This window comes from Eretmochelys imbricata, chromosome 3 (genome assembly GCF_965152235.1).
Source record: "Eretmochelys imbricata isolate rEreImb1 chromosome 3, rEreImb1.hap1, whole genome shotgun sequence".
Lineage (NCBI taxonomy): Eukaryota > Metazoa > Chordata > Testudines > Cheloniidae > Eretmochelys > Eretmochelys imbricata.
The window spans coordinates 41,157,377-41,179,045 of record NC_135574.1 but is presented as its reverse complement, the minus strand read 5'-3'; the positions used below and the strand labels follow the sequence as shown (position 1 = coordinate 41,179,045).

The following is a 21,669-nucleotide window of genomic DNA, read 5'->3' as shown; positions in this document are numbered from 1 at the left end:
GCTGGTATTTTGGACCAAATTTTTGGACCAAAACTTTTTCACTAGGAGGGTGGTGAAACACTGGAATGTGTTACCTAGGAAGGTGGTGGAATCTCCTTCTTTAGAAGTTTTTAAGGTCAGGCTTGACAAAGCCCTGGCTGGGATGATTTGGTTGGGGATTGGTCCTGCTTTGAGCAGGGGGTTGGACTAGATGACCTCCTGAGGTCCCTTCCAACCCTGATAGTCTATGGTTCTGCCTCCTTTATTAATGCATATTTCCCTCCAAGAATAGTTGAGGAAATCTACTTGAGGAAGAATGCTTGGCTCAGTCCAAGATTGAAGGAATTTGGTCCAGAGCCTATATGGTTTCTGAGTCCTCTAAAAAACAGCAAAAGCTTTGAAATTAGACAGAGCACAAGAGTTTCCTGTGTTATCCATTTGTAAGGGAAGATGCCTTACCATCTTTTGAAGAATTGTTAGTCATGCATTACTTCACTATAAAAATTTGAGCTTTACCTTTTCCTGATATATCAAGAGTAGTCACATCCTGACCTCTGTCATCTGACACTGTTGCCTTATATTCACCTTGATTCTTTTTAGACAACTAGAAATAAAACATGGCACATTTACTGTATAACTGAAATTAGAGCTGGAGATATAAGCAAGTACTAGACCATTTTCTATATCAAGGATCTTATTTTGAATTGTTTCAACAATGACTACCAATGAGAAGAAACTCTAGATTAGGCCTGGTAATTAAGCTCTTTTTATTGTATTCACATGTGCTAAATCACTAATCCTATACTATAAACAAAGTTAGCTCAATTATCTATCAAAAGGTTGCTTCTCTCTGATGTTCCATATAAACAAATACATATGGCCTGATTCTGATCAGTGTAAACCAAGAGTAGTTTAGTGAGATCCAAAAGTCAATCAAGTCTAAAAAAGATACTAATAATGGGTAACTTCAATTATTGATGTATAAACTAGTCAAATGGGACACATCATTGGGACAAAGTTTAGAGACACAACTTCTCTTCAGACAAAATTATTGCTTTTAGGAACATTTCGTTCTAGAGCACGTAAAAGGCCTCAATATTCCTGATTTAGTCCCATTAGCACCCCACATTTGGTTCAAGAAGTAACTGTTGTTGAATAACTGTATAACTGTAGTTGAATAATAGCTAAGCAATAGTGACCACAGTATAAATAAATTCAATATCTCCAGAGAAGTTACACTATGATTTAGAAAGGGGGATTTTTTTTTTAAATGAGGAAGTTGGTCAAAGTCAAAAGTGGGGAAATCTAAATATTTGGACTTAGCATGGAGGTTACATAATAGAATCATAAGTCCTAAACAAAAACAGAAGCAGGAAAACAGAAGGAAAATCAAAGTGTATCTAAATGTCAAGGCACAAGAAGTTATTCAAGCCAAACAGATATCCTTCAGGAAGTATTAACCCAGCACAATTGAAGCCAAGAGAAAGCACATAAACTATTGCATATAAATTGTAAGTTGGAAATTAGAAAAGCTAATGGGGACTTTGAAGGGCAAATAACCAAAGATAAAATAAAGTGACAGGGAACGCTTTACAATCAAAGCAGGAAATGTGCAAGGGATCACTGGGTCTTCTGGACTACTAGGGAGCAGTGGGGGCAATTAAGGAGGATGAGGCCATTACAGAGAAGCGAACATAATCTTTTTACATGAGTCTTCACTGTAATGGATGCTGGGGAGATTCCTACCTCAGACCTATTCATTTCAGGCAGTAAAAATGAGACACTGTCAGAGATGAGAGGTTTGACCAAATTGATAAATTAAGGAGCAACAAGTCATCAGGACCACATCATATTCATACACGAGTCCTGAAGGAACTGGTTGAGCAGATAATAAAAATGGGCAATCTCTTATTAGCGCTAGCTCTTATGCCAGCAAACTAGAAAGTAGCAAATGTACCTTCATTCAAAATGGTCCATAGAAATACTATAGTGACACTTGTCTTAGGACTCAACCTGGTAAAATGCTATGCAGAAATTGTCACTGCTAATTGGTAGATTATATCATACCCTTGGAATAGCTAGCTGGCACACTCCTTTCTGTAAATCAGGCAACTCTTTAACCTCAAGCCCAGAACCATCCTTGTACCATTTGAAAAATGTCTCCTTCTTAGTGTTTGCCACCTGCACAACAGAAAAAGCATATATTATTATATGTTGACAGGAGACATCTCCATTTAACTGTATTTGCAATACAAGAGGATACATTTTGCTATTATCTATTGTGTAGATCAGATAAGCAGAGTATGGAACCATTACAATCAAATTGCATTGGGCCAAATCTTTGTCCTAACACATCTGTAGCATACAGATTCTATGGCCTGAGTTCCACGGCCTGTCCTGACTCTGGTTACAGAGCACTACAGAATCCCAATGGGCATTCCAGAGCTGCACCCATTCCACATCAGCACTAATTTCTACTCTCTGCCTAGGAGGCAGAGTCCGGTACAATTCTTTCGGGCCTATGTACATTATGTGGCAGAGTCCAATCCCCACCAAGGCCCACTTACATTGCTTTGGCAGGGGTCTTAAAGGCAGCAGGGGCAGTGCCAAAATAATTCCCCCAGGCTGGGTTGACACAGGGGCAACATGTGCAGCCATACATCAACCTGCTAGGGTCATGCTGGGGGAGTAGCCAGGGATGAGAAGGGGCAGTTATGGGTGGAAGGGGAAGTGGCTGGATCATTTTGTGCTCTGGTTGTTCTGGCTACAAAATTATCCATTGGCAGCTGGGAGGAAGGCTCAGGAGGTTGGAGTGACCTTGAAGCAGCAGTGGCCTTTCAGCAGTAACAATGGAGAAAGAGACTACAGCTGCGGTTTCAGCGTTGCTTTATGTTTGAAATATAGCTGTGTATCAGGTGACACTTAGAATACTGCTGGATGGGCGAGTTTAATGTGTGATTTCAAAGAAGCAGTTAAAAGGAGAGTGACTAGAAGCAGAAGTTCAGCACTCTTTAGAGGTGCTGCCAATGTAATTTTGATGTTGTTTTATGTCATTTAGCAGGTCTCTCACTAAAAGATTTGTCACTCAGAGTTTTGCAAGCTGCACTGTTTCATGTTGGTTGCATTCACATACTAAATAAAGACACACCAGTGTCATAAAATTAAAGGTAGGTCTAATAAAAGGATGCTGGGTTTCAGCAGATGCACTCTTACCTAACACGGTTAAGCATTCAACCTGGGCACATTTTGGAGAGTTAAACTAAGACAGCAAGGAACCCTGAGTTCAGAGCTTAGAAGATAAAATGAAAGAGAAACTGATAATTCAAATCTATGGTTATAAAATAATCTGGTAATAATATGGTAATAAAAAAATCTATGCTTATAAAAGCAAGCTTGTGACTTCTCTTTATTGTGTATTTGTACATCTCTTTCCTGTGCCCCTGAACAAACAGGACCTACAATTGCATGCCTAGTTCTTAAAGTTGGTTTTGATTTTTTGTACTAATTGCACAAGTTGTGGGCAATGATTACTGCAATGAATTTCTTGCAAAGTCAGTGGGGCAATGCCAGCTTACCCCAGCTAAGCATTTGGCCCACTGTTTGGAAGTCTTCTTGGCGGCCTGCAAGAGTGGTTTATTCGCTACATAGTGTCTAATTCATGATCTCAGTGAGTGAATGGGATACAAACGATGTGTGAAATGTAGTAAATTTTTCTTGCATTTTCTTTATTCTTTTGTTAATCACTGGAAGATGTGAGTGTTGGTTGTTGCTGAGCTAATAATGAGAGAAAGTTATTTACCTTATAGTAACTGGAGGTTCTTTGAGATATGTGGTCCCTATCTGTATTCCACTCTGGGTATGCATGCGCTCCATACACCCAGAGCCAGAGAATCATTGGTCTGAATATGCACTCTTGCACACCTTGTGCCTCTGATCAAGGAGATAAAGGACAGGGCAGACTGACTACCTCTTCAGTTCCTTCTCTACCATGAACCAAAATACAACCCGAAGCAGAAGGGAAGGAGGGCAGGAGTGAAATATATATGGGAACCACACATCTCGAAGAACTTACCACACATCTCGAAGAACTTTTAATTGCTATAAAGTAAATACTTTCTCTTCTTCTTTGAGTGCTGGTCCCAATGTGTATTCCACTATGGGTGAATGACAAGCAGCACTCAAGTAGAAGGAGGGTGTGAGGATGAAGATGGCACAGCCAAATGAAGGACCACTATTCCAAAAGATGCATCAGCAGAGTCCTGTACCCTGGCACAATGTCTCACAAACGTGTGGATAAAACTCCATGTAACTGCTTTGCAGCTATCAAGTAGAGGCACTTTTTGAATTGATGCCACTGATGTGCACTCTTGTGGAATGAGCCCTTATCCCAAGAGAAGGGGGGAAATCAGTCAGCTGACAGCAGAGCAAAATACAGCCCAAGATCCAGTTTGAGAGAATATAGTCTAACCCGAAACTCTTTCTGCTGTGGTGACAGATAGTCTAGGAGACTTTCTGATTGTTTATGTTCTCTGCAGGTAAAAGGCCACGGCTGACTGAACATCAAGAGAACGGAGCCTCCTTTCTTCTGATTATGCATGACATTCTGGAATTTACTGGTGCAGGTGAAATGCAAACTACTTTGGGGGTGAATTTAATGAAACTTTGTCCCTATGGAATATAGTAAATCTGCCATCAGGACTCCAAGCTCACCAATCCTCCTGGCTGAGGTGATCGCTACCAGGAATACAACTTGAATGGAAAGGAGAGACATGGAGCCAGAACCTAATGGTTCAAAGGGAGGCTTAGCAAGGACCTGGCTTTTTTTATTGGCAGAAGGCTTTGATTAGGCCTTTCCGGAATCTGCAATTCAGTGGCTGTGCAAAGATCAAGATACCCTGTGAAGGTGAATGGTATGCATTGATTGCTACCAAGTGGACTCATAAGGAGTTGATAGACAAACCTTAAGGAAAGTATATAGACAAAAATAAGAGGCATATAGGCAGCTTCTGGGTGTGTATTTGATGCACCCAGATAGAAAAATGTCTCCAGTTGGCTAGGTAACATTTTCTAGTGGAATCCTTTCTACTATTAGAAAAGATGTTCAGTACAGTTTCACAGCATGATCATTCTGAGGATAATGCCCATCCAAAAACCAAGCCCTGAAATGAAGCAGACGGTGGTTGGAATGCTTGAATTTGCTGTTTCACTGCATCAGGAGACAGGAAAATATCAGAAATATGATCGGTGCCCAAGATAACATGCATGGGAGGCTCAGAAACCAAAATTGTCTGGGCCAGTTGGGGGCAAGGAGAATGACTCATGTTCTGTCCTGCTGAATTATTTGTAGGACCCAACATAGGAGTGGTAGTGGAAGGAAGGTATTGTTCAAGTGATCTGACCATGAAAGAAGTAGAGCATCACCTCTGGAGCAGTATATGCCACACTTCCTGTTCATTTTGGGAGGCAAACAGGTTTCTGGTGGGGGTCCCCCACTAAGTAAAAATATTATTCATCACAGAGTCGTGTAGCTCCAACTTGTGATCAACAGCAAAATGTTTGCTGAGAGAGTACACTAGGATCCCTGAGAGGCACACTGCCAATAGGGTGATCCGATTGTGTGATGTCTGACATTATGAGGGCCTGGTGACCTTAAATGAATGGGTGAAAGGCTTCTCAAGCCCTTTGAACTGCTTGCAATTCCAGAATATTGATGTACATCTTGGACTTTTGGGATGTCCAGGTGCTCTGTGCTGTACAGTGTTCGTGTGGGCTCCCCAACCCAACAGGGAGGCATCTGTAATGGTCATCCTATGTGGTGAGGAGGCAAGGAATGAAACGCCCACACATACCCAGTGGGGATTTTTCTACCATAGCAGGGATATTAGTTTGGTGGGAACAGTAACTATGGTGCTCCTGGACTGCAGATTTGGTAAGTACACTGTTTGAGGCCAGGCTTGCAGGCAACCAACGTGGAACTTGGCAAAAAGCATGACCTAAGTGCATGAAGCCATATGATCCAGGAGAGAAAGAGAGACAACTCTTGACAAGTACTAAAGAGTTTCTTATGACCTGGTCTATGAGATTGTTCATTGCCTGAAACCTGTCCATAGGCAGGTAAGCCCTTGCTGTGATTGTATTTAAGGACATCCCAATAAAGTTTAAAGTCTGTGTTAGGGTGAGGATGGACTTTTTGGAGTTTGCATTGACCCCTAAAGAGAAGAGAAGTTGCAGCATTGGCAACGTCAACTCACAGGCTCTTCGCATGTCCTGGCAACAAGAAGCCAGACGTTGAGACAGGAGAAAAACATGAAACCATGGCATCTGATATAGACTGCTACCTCAGAGAACACCTTGGTAAAGACCCTGGGGGAGGCAAAAGGGAGTACTCTGTAATGAAAGTGGTTGGTGCACACCATGAATCTGAGAAACCTCCCAAGAGCGGGGTGGATGTCCATGTGAATGTAGGCGCCATTCATATCAAGAGCTGAAAACCACGTCTTTCTCCAGGGATGGAATTATAGATGCCAATATGACCATCTGAAACTTTAGTCTGAGAATACAACTGTTGAGATGGCAAGGATCAAGAACGGGTCTCCAACTGCTCTTCTTTTGGGTACTAGGAAGTACATTGAGTGAAAACCCCACATTTGGTACTCGAAAGGAACCCAACTCTATTGCTCCTTGCTGTAAGAGGGATTCTACTTCTTGTTTAAGAATCTTCTCAGGAGAGTAGCCCCCAAAAGGGGGTGGGAAAGGAGATATTGGAGGTAGTACAGATGTAAACTCTATTGTATAGCCAGAATGCATGACATTCAGAACCTATTTATCCATTGTTATTTCACTCTAGGTGTTGAAAAATAGTGCTAGACAAACCCAAACAAGTGCATGGGGATCAGCGGGTGTTGAACTTAGTGGTTTGCAGCTCTTGATCTCCCATCAAAAAATAACACTTAGCTGAGGGTTGGGGTTGGGATTGGGATGAAGAATCTGCTGTGGAAGATGTGGGGCTTTTGAACCCTGTGTCTCTTTTGGGGTGGCTCATAAGGTCTCTGGTGGTAGAATTGAGTCATTGGTCTAGGCTTGTATGATTGCCTATGAATTTTTCTGTTGGGGGCAGGAGTATATATATCCAGGTAGTGAAAGGTGTCTCTGGAATTCTTCAGGGTGTGCAAAGACACATCTCTCTTCTGGCTAAACAGATGAGTCTCATCAAGGGGCAGGTCTTCAGTTGGTGTTCTGAACCTCTCTGGAACCACTGAAGCATGAAACCTTGATTCCCTGCACTACATTATAAAGGCAGAAGCCATCACCCTTGGAGATGTATCAGCTCTATCTACCACTGATGGAAAAGTAGCCCTGGCAACCATCTTGCCTTCTTCTATGAGAGCCTAGAAATTAACTCCGTCCTTCTGGTATTACCCTATTGTAAGGGTTTAAAGTGAGTGTAGTGTACTCGATGGCACCTGCTTCGCTCAGTATATATAGAGGACATAGCTCAGAGCATGACTTGGGTGGGAGAAGGTGTGAGTGGATCATGGCACACTTCAGCTATCTCTGGCTAGAGGAATGGTCCTTAGGGTGCTGTGCTAGCCAATATATGTTAGAGACAGGCATGTGGCTGCTCTAATTTGTACCAGAGGGCAGTTCAGCTCCAGGACTGGGAGAAGCAGAATGGCGGTTTAGAGCCACTTTTGCCTCCCGACACAGTTATGCTGGGCAGGAGCTGAAGCTAAAGTCCTATGTGTGTTCACAGATAATTTGTGAACAGAAAAAAAAGCTACTAAATGTGTAAGATAAATTACTCATAATGAATTATTCAATCAACTCTAATTAGAAACCCAAAACCTATTAAAAATGAGTAGTTAAAACTAATACAAAAGTGTCTGTGCTGCTCAAAAAGCAGTGAACATCCTGAGTTTGATGCTTCCCAAATTAAATCCTTTTAATTATTCATTACTCTCATTATGAGTTCTTATAAAAAGTAAAGCAACTAGAATAGTCAAGCCTCCTAGAACAGCATGTAAGGACAATTAATGACAGTAAGAGCTTTCTCAGAACTCCGTACACATTACTTTGAAATTAAGATGTTACTTTTTCAAAACCATTGACTGAAAATATGAGAAGTCCTGTTTTGTCATCTAAATTCATATAAGAAATATTTGTTTGCTTAGCTCACTATCAAAAACAAATAATATTTAAAAATGCATCATCTACATAGATTCATAGATAGATTCATAGATATTAAGGTCAGAAGGGACCATTATGATCATCTAGTCCGACCTCCTGCACGACGCAGGCCACAGAATCTCACCCACCGACTCCTGTAACAAACCTCTAACCTATATCTGAGCTACAGAAATCCTCAAAGCATGGTTTAAAGACTTCAAGGAGCAGAGAATCCTCCAGCAAGTTACTGTTATCTCACATATTATTGTGAGATTTATAAAACTGCCTGGAAAATGTTTCCAAATATGTTTTCTCACCTTACAGACAAGTAAAACCTCACAATCTTCTGTAACTTCCCAGTATAAATACTCCAGAAAATGAGGACCTGGGAAACAAAATGAATTTAAAACATATGCTATGGAACCTACAAGGGAACACTTCTCACTTCAGTGTGAGCAGGGGAAAGTAGATGTTGATCCAATAGAAAGTAGATCCAGGAGCCTTAGTCCCAGTCGTTCATGAACTACATATTTCCTAAAGGAGAAACCTTTCAATGGGTGTTTGTCTTATTGATGTGGGATACAGAAGGAAAAAAAAAAGTGGGACCCATCTTAGTTTGCAGCTGAGGAGATGTACCATTCCCAAATGCACTACAGCTTACTGAGTGAGACAAATAAAGTCCTTAAATTTGATATTACCCAGTTGCCAACTAAGCGTACGAAAGAGATAGAATAGGGTTACCAATAAATGTCCAAATGAAATATTTACTGGAGAGGGAATTGGAGAATAAACAAGTGTCTCAAAATGCTCACCCAATTATATGTTCAAAGCAAAAATCCTTGACCAAACATTATTTTTCCAAATTACATTAAATGAAACATATTTAAATAATGTTCTAATATTGCTAAAGAGAAATCTGAACTACTTGTGTTCCCCCATAATCTACTCCAATCCTGCAAATAGGCATGCCAATGAGTAGCTTTCCTGACAGGCACAGTCCCTTTGAAGTCAGTGGGATGACTCATGTGAATAAAGTTATGCATATGTTTAAGTGTTTGCAAGATCAGAACCTAACAACATAAATTTAATGTCTGATCCTATGAGGTGTTGAGTCCCTACAACTCCCACTGAAATCAATGAGGGTTGGCAGTGCTCAGCTCCTCACAGGAAAAAATCCTCGGAGCTTGTGCATTGAAGGGAATATTTTGTATCTTCGTTCATAAGACTTTAGATAAACCAACACAGAAAATACAAAATTACATTATTTATGCAGATATACTAGGGATATCAATAAAAATAGGTGGATTAGCAGGGAGATGACAGGATGAACTAATAGGTTTTTGCCATCTCTAATTTTTGTGATTCTGCTAGCTGGTGTCCTGAGATTAGTACTTATGCAAAGGTACTTATGCAAACTTTGGAGCAAATAAAATAAGCAATATTTTTTCAAACATTCTAAATAACATACACTTAATAAATTATAATTATAAATTACAACTAGAATGAAAATATTTTAAAAGAAGGATTTAACAGCTATGTATTCTGAATTAGACATCTAACTAGTATGCTAATTTCCTTGAACTGCAAAAATTATTCTTGATTTGAATTCTAATAAAATGTAGACTGAACTTTATACAAAGAAAATAATAGGTGCACATTTGGGGCCCAGTCCTCTATTCTTTGTTGGAGTTTTGCCTATCCAAGGACTACAGGATGAATTTGACACTACACTTTGTACATATGAATATACCCCTCTCTCCCCCCCACCCCACACACAGATATTGATCAATGATATCAATGGAACTACTTGCTTGCTTAAAATTAAGCACATACTGAAATGCTTTGCTGGATCAGACAGAGCCTACAGTAGGATCCCACACCCGTTAATTCAGAAGAGAACTTCTTGTAAGGTCCCCAACTTTACCTGCCCTGCACTTGTGTGAACATCACATAGTGGAAGCTCTACCACAAACTGAGAGCAGTAAATGACCCTAAGAAAGCATAATTATGGTTTCTGATAGTGTGTGCAAATGTGTTTAAAGCAGACTTCTTGGGAAATAGTGTGTGTAATATAGACTTCTTGGGAAATAAGATTCCCCATCATGCAAAGTGTTCAGTATGTCCTGCACGGTGTTCTCAACTCCTATTGATGTCAAGGGGAGTTGAGGACACTCATCATTCACAAGAGGTGCTCCGTTAGCTGCAACAATTCAGCCCTAAGTCACCAGCCCTTCCTCTCTTACCTTGTTTCCGGAGATACTCCTTTCTCTGGAGCTCAGCCTCAGCCAATACAGCCTTGAATGCTAAATTAATGGTAGAAAAGTATTAAAAAATGTTAGTTGCTGAAGAACTCAAAAGAATAATTGAAGTGCTTTATTTTTCATAGGCTGAGCCAAATGTTTCAGGGAACTTACCATCTCCAATGAGAACTAATGAAGACTGGTTCTTGGCATTTCCATCTTCAATTTGTACAGTGTAAGTTCCTTCATTTTCAATTGTAAATTGGTCCATCAGCATCTCAATAATGCCATTTGAATAGTCACACTTAATTCTATGGTGCTGGAATTACATAGCATTACAGTAGGTAAGTATAGCTACACAATGCGATGTGTAGTGCAATTTATTTATAATTCCCTAACATACCAGTCATCACCATATTCATTTGCTGATTTTATGTCCCAATTGCCTATTCTTCACCTCTTACTATGAAGCTTTCTGGGGCAGGCCCTGTCTCTTTATTTGTTTTTGTACAGTACCCAGTACAATGGGGCCTCTCTGCTACTATGATATGAATGTTCAATAATCGTAACAACAATTCTTTTTTCACCACTTATAAATCTAAGTGTAATGGACCATGCTGGCTTCGTGTGAATGAGTAGTTGGCCCACAGAGTGGATACTATTAAGTCTACTACTGGCTTCAATACTGCAAAGATATCAGCCAGCATGGAGCTTTATTCCTGAGTAGAGTTCCACTGAGGCCAGCTGGAAGGTCGAGGTTAAGAGAAATATCTTCACACTGTAGATAGAACTACTATAACCAATCCAAAGAGCAGAACTTGGCAGTTGGTTGTAGAACAGTGAGAAGCCCTGGGGTTCCCCTACCAGCCACCAGGGAAGCTAGCATGAAGAAGGGGGCAAGGATAACAGAGAGCCCTGAGAAAAGACACTGAGGACCACAAGGCCCAGAGTCAGAGCCAAAGGTCTGATACAAAGTGTTGGACTTTTTTTGTAGTATTTTTCTGATACCCCAGAAGGGATGGACTAAATCATGACCTGGCCAGAGGGTTGAGTTACAGGAAAAGACACCACTGCAGTGAAGAAGCAATGGTCTGCAGGGGGCTACCAGATGGGGAGAGAGCTGCTATATTACGACTGGCCACGAGGAGGCAGTGAGTGAATTCCTCCATAGGCTGCAAAGAAGATGTGGGAAAGGAAACAAGATGGAAAGAAAACTGTGTACATGAGATTAAGGGTATGTCTATACTGCAGTCATGTGGCCATGGCTTCACTATTCCAGTACCTGAGCTCGCTAGATTAAAGCAAGCTCAGACATGTCTACTCAAGATACTATTATACCTCATGATTGCAGTACAGATGTACCCTACTACAGATTAGATTATTACATTACACTCATTATGAGACGGATCCTGGTCCAGTTAAATGGAGTGGCCTTTTAATACTGAATGGGAGCAGTATTAGACCCTGTATTTTTAATAATCATTACTGACATTTTCAAAAGTACAAATTATACAAGGGAAATACTTATGGCATGTTGTGGTAAAGAGCTGAGCTCTCTCAACTTCCAGTGGAATCAAGTGGCTCACAGAAACAGGTCTTAAACATATAAACAATAGTGAGAACATATGCCATTCAATAAAGAAAATAAAGATCTAAAAATAAATAGAGGGAAACTGAAAATATGAACAAAATTATAAATGCAATAAATAAAGCAAAATAAGAAGCTACATTATTTGATATGAAACATAAAAAAGTTATAGCAGAATAAATGAAATGCAAAAAAAAATAAACAAACAGGCATGGAAAGCACATTAACAAAAGGGGAATCAACTAGTGCCAAACAATATGAAGGAATCCAAAGAGAGCTGGACAAGTTTGGAGCAACAAGTGAGGGAGATGATTTTGTGTCAGCGTTTTGGATGGATTGAAGAGAGGTAAGGTGCAAGGATCACGGGCACGATGGGAAGAGGTTACAGTAGTCAAGGTGACGATCTTGGAGGTACCGTTGAGAAAAAACTGGTGGGTTTGATGTGGAGTGAGAAAGAGAGCATGGGTCTACAAATTACAGAATCCTGAGGAACAGAAAGGATGGAAGAGCTGCTAACAGAAATAGAAAAGAAAGATAGGTTCAGATTTAGTTTCCCATATAAAGTCCTTACTTATGTGAAGAGTTCCACTAAAATCAATGTGCCTACTAGTATCAATAACAACTTGTGTCAAGAAGAGTTAGCAGGATCAGGACTTTACTTGTTAAGTACAAGAGGCCATTTTGAAAAATAGATTACTGGTACTGAAATCTAAAGGTTTAATTTAAAATATCAAGGAAGCAACTATAAAACGAATGTCATGGGAAAAAATAATGAAGGGAGAAGTAAAGAAAGAACCAGTATGATAACTAGAGTATTTATTAATGGAATGACATACAGAGAGGAGAATATGTACATTATTTGCACATAATTACAATGGAGATGTGGTCATAAAATCTGGATGTTGACTTCTTTCTTTGAACACACATAGTAAAGTAATATCACAGGATAAAGGAGAATTGGCTCAATCACCACATTAAACAGGACATTGGCATATATAATCAAAGTCTGTAGGAAAAGAAGGTACAAAAGAGTTGGTGGTCATGATTAAAAAGAGGGATTTGTGTGTGAAATGAAGAGAAGCTACATGTTATGCATTAAATTAAGTATCAAGCAGTACAACTAAATCAAGAAAACATTTCTCTTGGTCTCTGATTCCAGACCCTGTACTCATTGAAGTCAATGGCAAAATGCCCACTGATTTCAATGGTACAGAAACAGACCCAAGAGAGAAAACTAAATTGGTGTTTCCAGCAGTAGAAAGGAAATTAGAAAGGGGAAAATACAAAGGCTCAATCTTGTCCTTTTTCTTGCTTCTTGAATTTGTTATATTTCTTACTTTTGGGCACAGGGAGCAAGATTAAAATGACTAAACAGTGCCAGTTAATTCCATTTTCACATTACTATATTTCAAACATCTTTCAGAAGTGGGACCAAAGGAAGTTTTCCCAATTAGGGCCCAGAAGAAAGTTATTTCATTCTCATCAATGACCAGAATCAAACTACATTCTCACCAGCACAATGGTCTATTGAACATGTTCACTGACTGCAGTCCAGTCTCTAGGCAGGTTTTGGAAAATAATTAGGCTTCGAGCTGTTGCCATTATGCAGCAAGATGAAGTTCAATGATTTTATGGGTACCATAAATACAAGACTTTTATGTGACTTTCCACAAAAATATCATCAATCTCCACAAGTAAATGTCACCTGTGGATTACTAATTAAAATGGTGAAATAATACAGCTCGACTGCAAGAGGCTATCTATGATGTCAACTCTTTCAAAACAGATGCACACTAAAAATAGATGAATCAGTTCTGTAAACAGTTCCAAATCCAGAATATTGAAACTTCAATAGATGCGAGTCATCTTTTATTCATGTTTTCAATGTTACAGTTTATTACTTCTCAAGAAAAGCTATAAGGGGGAAAGAAATTTATTATTCTAACAGAGAAATATTCTCTCTTAATCCTGTCAATATGTAATCCAGGGGAATGCTCTTTGCTCTCTAGGGTTTGCAAAAAATGCAGACAAACTTCTCTTATCAAAAATGTTTTCTGCAACCTAAGGGACAGATTAATCACTTTGAAGCCATAGCCATGCTGAGGGAGCAGTGTGAAAGCACCCCACCCCAGAAAGATTACTGGGGGGATTGTGTGGCAGACAGGCACAGACTTTCTGAATGCTGCTCTTTATGTACAGAGGGTGAGCAATGTGCTCCCCCCGGTGTGCTGGCCCTGCATTGCGACCTGATAGTTGGGGGGGTGGGCAGGGGAAAGAGCATGGCGCTTATCCTTATCCTTCCCTGATCCCTTTACAGGGTCCATTGCAGTGAATGGTCTTAGTGCAAAGGTAGGGGAAGCTCCTGCCTTACCCTTCTAGTGGCAAGGCAGCCATGCAGATTATTGTTCTGATAATACTCTGCATAAATAATAAAAATTCCAACACATGGGAAGAGCTCCCCATAAAAACCTGCATAGCCACCACATTATCCTCCTTCAAATCCCTTCTTAAATCATACTTGTACTGTGATGCCTACAAAATATTTGGCAACGGCTGAGCAGTAGGCATACCATGACTGATGCTTATTACACCAAGTATGGTTATCTCAGTGTTACTTTGTTCTCCCCATCACTTGTTTGTCCAATTATCCCTAGCTTCCATATCTCAGAATATGCTTAAATTATCAGACCTTTGGGGGCAGGGCCTGTCACTTTATGAGTTGTGTATATAGTACTTAGCACAGTGGCATTCCTTCCAGGCACTACCAATACATCAACATTAATAATAGGGTAGACAATGATGATTTAAGTAATTCACATGCAAAAGTGACGTAAAGGCAACTATAGCCTTCCACATGTACTTACATCGCTGTTTACAACTTCTTTATCATTAATAACAAATCTGAAGCTGGCATTCGGTGACAAGCTCTCAGCTTGAACCCAGAAACGAACCTCTCCTTTATCAAACATCTCATAAGCTAATTCTGATTTCAGAGGAATTGCTACAAGAATAAAAGCAAGCAAAAGTCAATAATGCATGAACCCTTGTGAGCAAGAAGAGAGGAATAAAAAACAAAACTCTCCTGTACCCTTGTTATGCATTTTAAAGCTTCTTTCTAGGAGTCAGAGCACAATCTCCACTACATCCTTAACGCAGTGTTTGAGGATTTTGCATAATAGACACCCTGCCAGTATGGACAACATCGAAGGACTCTTGAGTGATGAAGATTGCTATCAGATAAGAGCTAAAATTTGTTTTAAATTAATCAAAAGATAAGCAAGCAAATTTTGCTGTGAAAAATGAGACTGTCATTGTCCTTGGGAAGCACAGCCATCAATGTGTAATTGTTTCATGAACTGTCTATTAAATTCAGAAGTTCTACTTACTTGGGTTCTTTATATCATGGCTTAGTGTCATCAGACGTTCAAGCTCTGAAATTATTAAAAAGTTTGAGGTATTAATTTATTCTGACAGAGTTAAAATGCAACTGTTAAAACAGTGTACAAATCAGCATCAATGCATAAATAATCTGCTTATGGCTTGTGGGAAAAATACTCCAAAAGTCTCTGAAAATTCAGGTCTCAAAAGCTAAATTTCAGAAGACAGGAAAAACTTAAAATTCTGGCCCATGGAGTTAGTAAGTTTTCATATTTAAAATGTATGAGAATGTAAGCATGGAGCTAAAACTCATTCTATGGGATTTACACTAAAGATATATAGGCATTATGCACCTAACCTGCATCTAACACCCTCTTTATCTGCTGACCTGGCTCACTGACGTATCATTTCCAAAAGGTTTCTTTGCTAAAACAGCTAGATTGAGAGCTGGTTGGTAGGAAAGGTTCAAATAGCAGTAAATCCTTATGAAGATTGTGTACCAGGCTAGGTTCCACATAGCTGGGAAATAGGACTAATCCTACTTAACATATTTATTACTGGTAGGGACTTGGAGGAAGAAACTAAGTGCATCATTTCAAAATTTACAGATAATACAAAGACAAGAGGAAACGATCAAGGATTTTAGGACACAGTGGAGGATTTAAAAAAGTTGCAGAGGATTTGATCTAGTTTTGGGAAATGTCTGGATAGCTAAGAGATTATTTTCAATGGTGGAATAAGTAAGGGGAAGAGCAGACAAAAAGTAAAATGATCATTCCAAGTGTTAGTCATGGCAGAGGAAGAAAGGATTTAAGTTTAGTGGGGGAAATACTACCAGGGTTGGGTCACAGTGCATGGCTTTCAGCAAAAAAAACTAGGAATGTGTTAGGGTGGCACACAGATGCTATGGTGATGGGCCCACTAAAAATACAATTGGATGCACAGATGGATAAGTGATATGTGTTAACTTAAAAATAATAATAACAATGATAAATTAAATATTCTAGACAAAGCCTTTAAAGGCTTTAAAGGCCTTTAAAAGCCACATCTTTAGTATGTACAGATGGGGTTGTCTAAGACTAGACAGATTAATAATGGCTATTCAGTGCCCCAAAACTTCATTAACTCAGAGTGAAGGTTGACCATCAATGCCTTTAGAGCATCAAGTGCACCTAGATCTAAGCCTGTGAATACCAGGAAATACAGAGTTAAGGTACACACCAGTCCTGCCCCTAAACCTTAATCCTGCCAAGCACTACTAGGGATACACTATAACTAGGTTTCAGAAAAACTGTCCTATAATGAGTAGGTGTAAGAAAAACTGCCCTATACTGAGTAAGACACAGTAAATGTGACTTATTACGCAGTGGGCTGTGATCTACAGAATTGTGCTCTCTCACTCGTCTGTGTGGATTCCAGCTGCCCTTCACAGTTTTAGGGACAGCTATATTGATTGATCTAAGCTTACTTACAGCAGGTTGCCACAGTTCACACTATGATAGGAGAAGAGGTGCATCTACACCCAAAAGGATCATGGACCCCTCGTTTCTGTGCTGAGTTAGATTGGTAATACAAGTACAGGGGCATAACAGTCTATTCTTGCCATGGCAATCTGTAGCAGTCCACTGGCATACATTACAGTGTACTACAGGACAGAAGTAAGTGCAAGTGACATTCCAGAGTGAATAGTTAGGACAAGGGTCAAGGGACAGTAGAATCTGGCATCTCTGGGGTAGTTTGTGCAAAGTACATGAAGTGGTTGAATACAGGCACAACAATTTTTGAAACATCTGAATAATGATGTGGATTGCAGAATACTTAGAAAAATCAGCTCTTAGAGTAAATTGGTCTCAGCCTCACTACAGTGATGCTACTGTCCCGCAGTAATCAAGGATTGGGCGAACAGAGAAGGGAAAGTTAATGTATGGTATGAAAGATCTCTTGAAAGGGTTCAAGTGTGTTTCTCATGGAATAAATAAGTCTACAAGGTGACTTCATTACAGTTTCATAGGAAAAGAAAAAAAAATCCAGGAGTGGGATTTTCAGTGTCTAACTGACTTAGGAGCACAAGTCCTGCTGATATTCAGTTACATTCAATGGGCCTAAGTCATTTAGGCACTTTTGAAAATCCCATCCCTAGATTTTTTCATATCTTCTGAAATTGTAATGAGATCATCTTTCAGTCTGTTTCACAAAATGCAGTGCAAGCACGCTCCATCCACCTAGGCACGTACTTGTGTTCCTAGCCTGTGCCATCCTGGCTTCAATGCTAGCTAGATTAATGCAGGTGTGAGTACATCTACCTGAGCTGCAATTGCCCCTCCGATTGCAGTGTACACATGAGCTAAGTCACTTAGCTCAAGTCCTTGGAGCACAAGTCCCATTGAATGTCCCACCTCTAATACTTGATTCCACCCACCTTTAATTTATCTTGAGTGTAAATCAAGTTTCCAGTTGAATTCTATGGGCTTTGGGTCAGCTTTAGATGCTTAAAAGAAAGCATATACATTATGTGACAATAATTGAAAGCTGTAAAATGTGAGGTTTGGGTTAGATCTCAAGATGCATTACGAATCAGTTATTAGACAGTAGGCAGATAATATTTGAAGGAAAAGATGAATGTAGATGAATAAAAAAATATAATTGGGAGGAAGATAGGAAGGTTCCCTGAATAGTAAAGCCTGCCTTAAAGTAGGAAGAAGTCTAGATCTAATCCAAAATTAATGGGCCAAGTTATGCTGGGTCGTATATAGATGCAGCCACACAAGAGGCAGCCATAAAATACAACGTCTATTTGGGAGGACAACAACCAGAGCTGTCTGTAGCTGCTGATGGCATAAAAGGGTGACAGGGAAGGGTGTGACCAGATCACCACCCTCTAAGTACCGCAACAACTGCCAGGAGATCACTGGAGGGAGCATGGGTGTGACCCTTGCTAAAATGTAGCAAGTGAACCTCTCCAATACCCTCACCCTCCCAGCTTCCCTTGGATGGTGATGGGCACACTAAATAATGGCAACCCCAGTGAAGTAGAGCATAGCTACTCCAGATTTATGTAAAGGTAACTGAGAGAATTTGGCCCAATATCTCAAGACACTGCTATTCAACTAATATAGTTCTTCCTCCTTCCTTCCCATTACAGCTCTGCATCTTAGACTTATAACCTAGTTCTATACATTTAACTCCAGAGGTTGTATCTGTATTTTTCAAACTATTTAAGTCACTTTGGATAGTGTATAGGATTTTGAATTTAGGTTAATTAGCTGTTACATGGTTGATTATTAAAGAAACATACTATGGGCCAGCTTTTCAGAGCATGTTAACTATAGAATTAGGGACATAAGTTCACCAAATAGTGCACACAGCTAATTGGATTTTCAGAAGCTTAACTGAATTGCTCGTGCAATTGAAACTACCAGATTTTTTGTTGGTAGTGTTTTTTTGTTTTGTTCTCTTGCAGATTTTATTGCATCCTAGCATTACAGTAAATTTGAAAATTAATACTAATTGTGTACAACCTTTATCTTTTTTTTTAATTAACTATTTCCTTAAGTACACAATGCTGAAATTTCACTTGTATGCTAACCAGGAAAATAGACAGCCACTCCCAGAATGCCTGTTCATTCATATTTATTTTGCTCTTCTGCACAAAATAGAATGGGTGCTTTAGTGTCAGGAACAATAAGTAACTTCTTATGAAATTACCTAGTTTGCTTGTTGTCATAAATATAAGGGGAAGGGTAAACCCCTTTGAAATTCCTCCTGGCCAGGGGAAAGCTCCTCTCACCTGTAAAGGGTTAAGAAGCTAAAGGTAACCTCGCTGGCACCTGACCAAAATGACCAATGAGGGGACAAGATACTTTCAAAAGCTGGGAGGAGGGAGAGAAACAAAGGGTCTGTGTCTGTCTGTATGCTGTGCTTGGCCAGGGATAGACCAGGAATGGAGTCTTAGAACTTTTAGTAAGTAATCTAGCTAGGTATGTGTTAGATTATGATTTCTTTAAATGGCTGAGAAAAGAATTGTGCTGAATAGAATAACTATTTCTGTCTGTGTATCTTTTTTGTAACTTAAGGTTTTGCCTAGAGGGGTTCTCTATGTTTTTGAATCTAATTACCCTGTAAGATATCTACCATCCTGATTTTACAGGGGGGATTTCTTCATTTCTATTTACTTCTATTTTCTATTAAAAGTCTTCTTGTAAAAAACTGAATGTTTTTTCATTGTTCTCAGATCCAAGGGTTTGGGTCTGTGGTCACCTATGCAAATTGGTGAGGCTTTTTATCCAACATTTCCCAGGAAAGGGGTGGGTGCAAGTGTTGGGAGGATTGTTCATTGTTCTTAAGATCCAAGGGTCTGGGTCTGTAGTCACCTAGGCAAATTGGTGAGGCTTTTTACCAAACCTTGTCCAGGAAGTGGGGTGCAGGGTTTTGGGAAGTATTTTGGGGGGAAAGACGCGTCCAAACAGCTCTTCCCCAGTAACCAGTATTAGTTTGGTGGTGGTAGCGGCCATTCCAAGGACCACGGGTGGAATACTTTGTACCTTGGGGAAGTTTTGACCTAAGCTGGTAAAGATAAGCTTAGGAGGTTTTTCATGCAGGTCCCCACATCTGTACCCTAGAGTTCAGAGTGGGGGAGGAACCTTGACACTTGTACATCTGGTTTTCTTAATATAGCCCCACAAATAAAGAGAGGCAGTGCTTAAATAATAGTGCTCTTACCTTTCTCATCCATTTTAAAGCTGGATGAGATGCCATCTGTGTCACTAACAGCTACAGAATAGGTTCCCAAGTCCATTTTATCAGGATTTTTGAAGTACAACTTAGAACTAAAGAAATCATTAAAAATATATATATATACACAGTTAGTGGCTTTGTCACAAGTGGGCAAAGTTTTACAAGAACAAACTTCTAGTGCCTTTATACAGAGTTGCAGAACTTACTGCTCTCCAGTTGTTTCAACATTAAATTTGTCAAGATCAGTAATCTCTTCATAGGATTTAGACCAAGTAAAATCTGATGCCTCTGTAACTTCTGGGCAATCAAAAGCTAGGTAAATGTTACCTTCTTCATCCACATCTGCAGTAATTTCCTTAGTTCCTGAAAATTAAGAATCAGTTCACAAACACAGCAGTCAATAAACAGCATTTATTCTTCAAGGCCCCAGTTCAGCAAAGCACTTAAGCAGGTACTTAAATCCATTCTTCTTCAGCAATGTGTCTTAAGCACATTAAAACGGGCTTCAGCACATCCTAACTTTAGGCATGCGTTGAAGTGATTTGCTTAACATCCTAGAATGGGGTTTCTTATAATGTACAAGGAAACAGAAGTCTAAAAAATGCTTAGTGATACTAAGCTATGAAAAAAAACTAACTGTAAACTTGAAAAGTAAACTAGTAACATAAATTATAACACAAACTAAATTATTTAAAAATTCTTGCAGTGTTAACAATCAGCATACCAGGTTATGCCTCTCACACTCAAATTAGGCAATACTTTACTGTATCAGCAGACTCACTGAAATCAGCGAGACTAGTTGTGGAGTACTACTCAGTGTGAATAAGGGTGGCAAAATGAGGCCTTATTAATTATTTAGCAAATGGTAACAAAAAATTTTTTTTAATACCCTTGTGTATAATACATGTCCTTTCAACACCTACCACAGTAGTTAGCACTAACAGTGGTTGTTGTAAATGTCTTGTTCCTAATTAGGTTTAACGGAAAAGGCAATGCTTAAAAACTTTCCAGTTGCTTTAAATAACTAAATAAGATTTACAGTTAGCTAATCTCAGCATTTGTATTAATCCAGGTATTTTCCCTCAGTAAGTAAAAGAAATTACAAGGACACACTGCCAATATTTTGATAACCATATCTGCTGATATGTTTATCTCAGTTAAAACTGACAAGTTTTTCAGTACCAACATTAAACTCTCCTGAGTTCCTGGAATACTTATTTCTGCTACAGTAGTGTTTACACCATTTTCTAAATTATATCTACATTTTATGTTTGGGGGATAACATAATTTAGTTCATACCTGGTTTTGCCTCGACAAGCACTGGCTCAGAAATATCAGATGATTTGCCTACACCGGCTTTATTCACTGCACGGACTTTGAAAACATAGGTTTTGCCCTCATGTAAATCATTGACCTTGAAAAGGACAGAGTGAAGTTTGTGTTAATTACATAAATTTGTATAACTGAGTAATAAGAATTTGTTAGCAGAAGTCCAAGGGTGATATCCTGGCCCCATTGAAATCAATGGTAAAACTTTTATTCATTTCAATGGGGCCAGGTTTTCACCTCCAGGTTTTCTTGCTT

The 21,669-nt window shown here is 39.4% G+C and overlaps 1 protein-coding gene across 1 annotated transcript in view; it reads right to left on the bottom strand.

The window, feature by feature from the left end:
* MYOM2 (myomesin 2) overlaps nucleotides 1–21,669 on the bottom strand; it is a 98,301-nt gene that overhangs the window by 15,039 nt on the left and 61,593 nt on the right. Inside the window, exons 21-30 of the mRNA XM_077811571.1 lie at nucleotides 21,385–21,499; nucleotides 20,292–20,448; nucleotides 20,071–20,177; nucleotides 15,360–15,404; nucleotides 14,838–14,974; nucleotides 10,560–10,704; nucleotides 10,389–10,448; nucleotides 8,463–8,530; nucleotides 2,047–2,160; nucleotides 496–583 (exon numbers count right to left, since the gene is read on the bottom strand). Of these exons, the coding sequence (XP_077667697.1) occupies nucleotides 496–583; nucleotides 2,047–2,160; nucleotides 8,463–8,530; nucleotides 10,389–10,448; nucleotides 10,560–10,704; nucleotides 14,838–14,974; nucleotides 15,360–15,404; nucleotides 20,071–20,177; nucleotides 20,292–20,448; nucleotides 21,385–21,499 (1,036 nt within the window). The remainder of the gene's footprint in view (nucleotides 1–495; nucleotides 584–2,046; nucleotides 2,161–8,462; nucleotides 8,531–10,388; nucleotides 10,449–10,559; nucleotides 10,705–14,837; nucleotides 14,975–15,359; nucleotides 15,405–20,070; nucleotides 20,178–20,291; nucleotides 20,449–21,384; nucleotides 21,500–21,669) is intronic.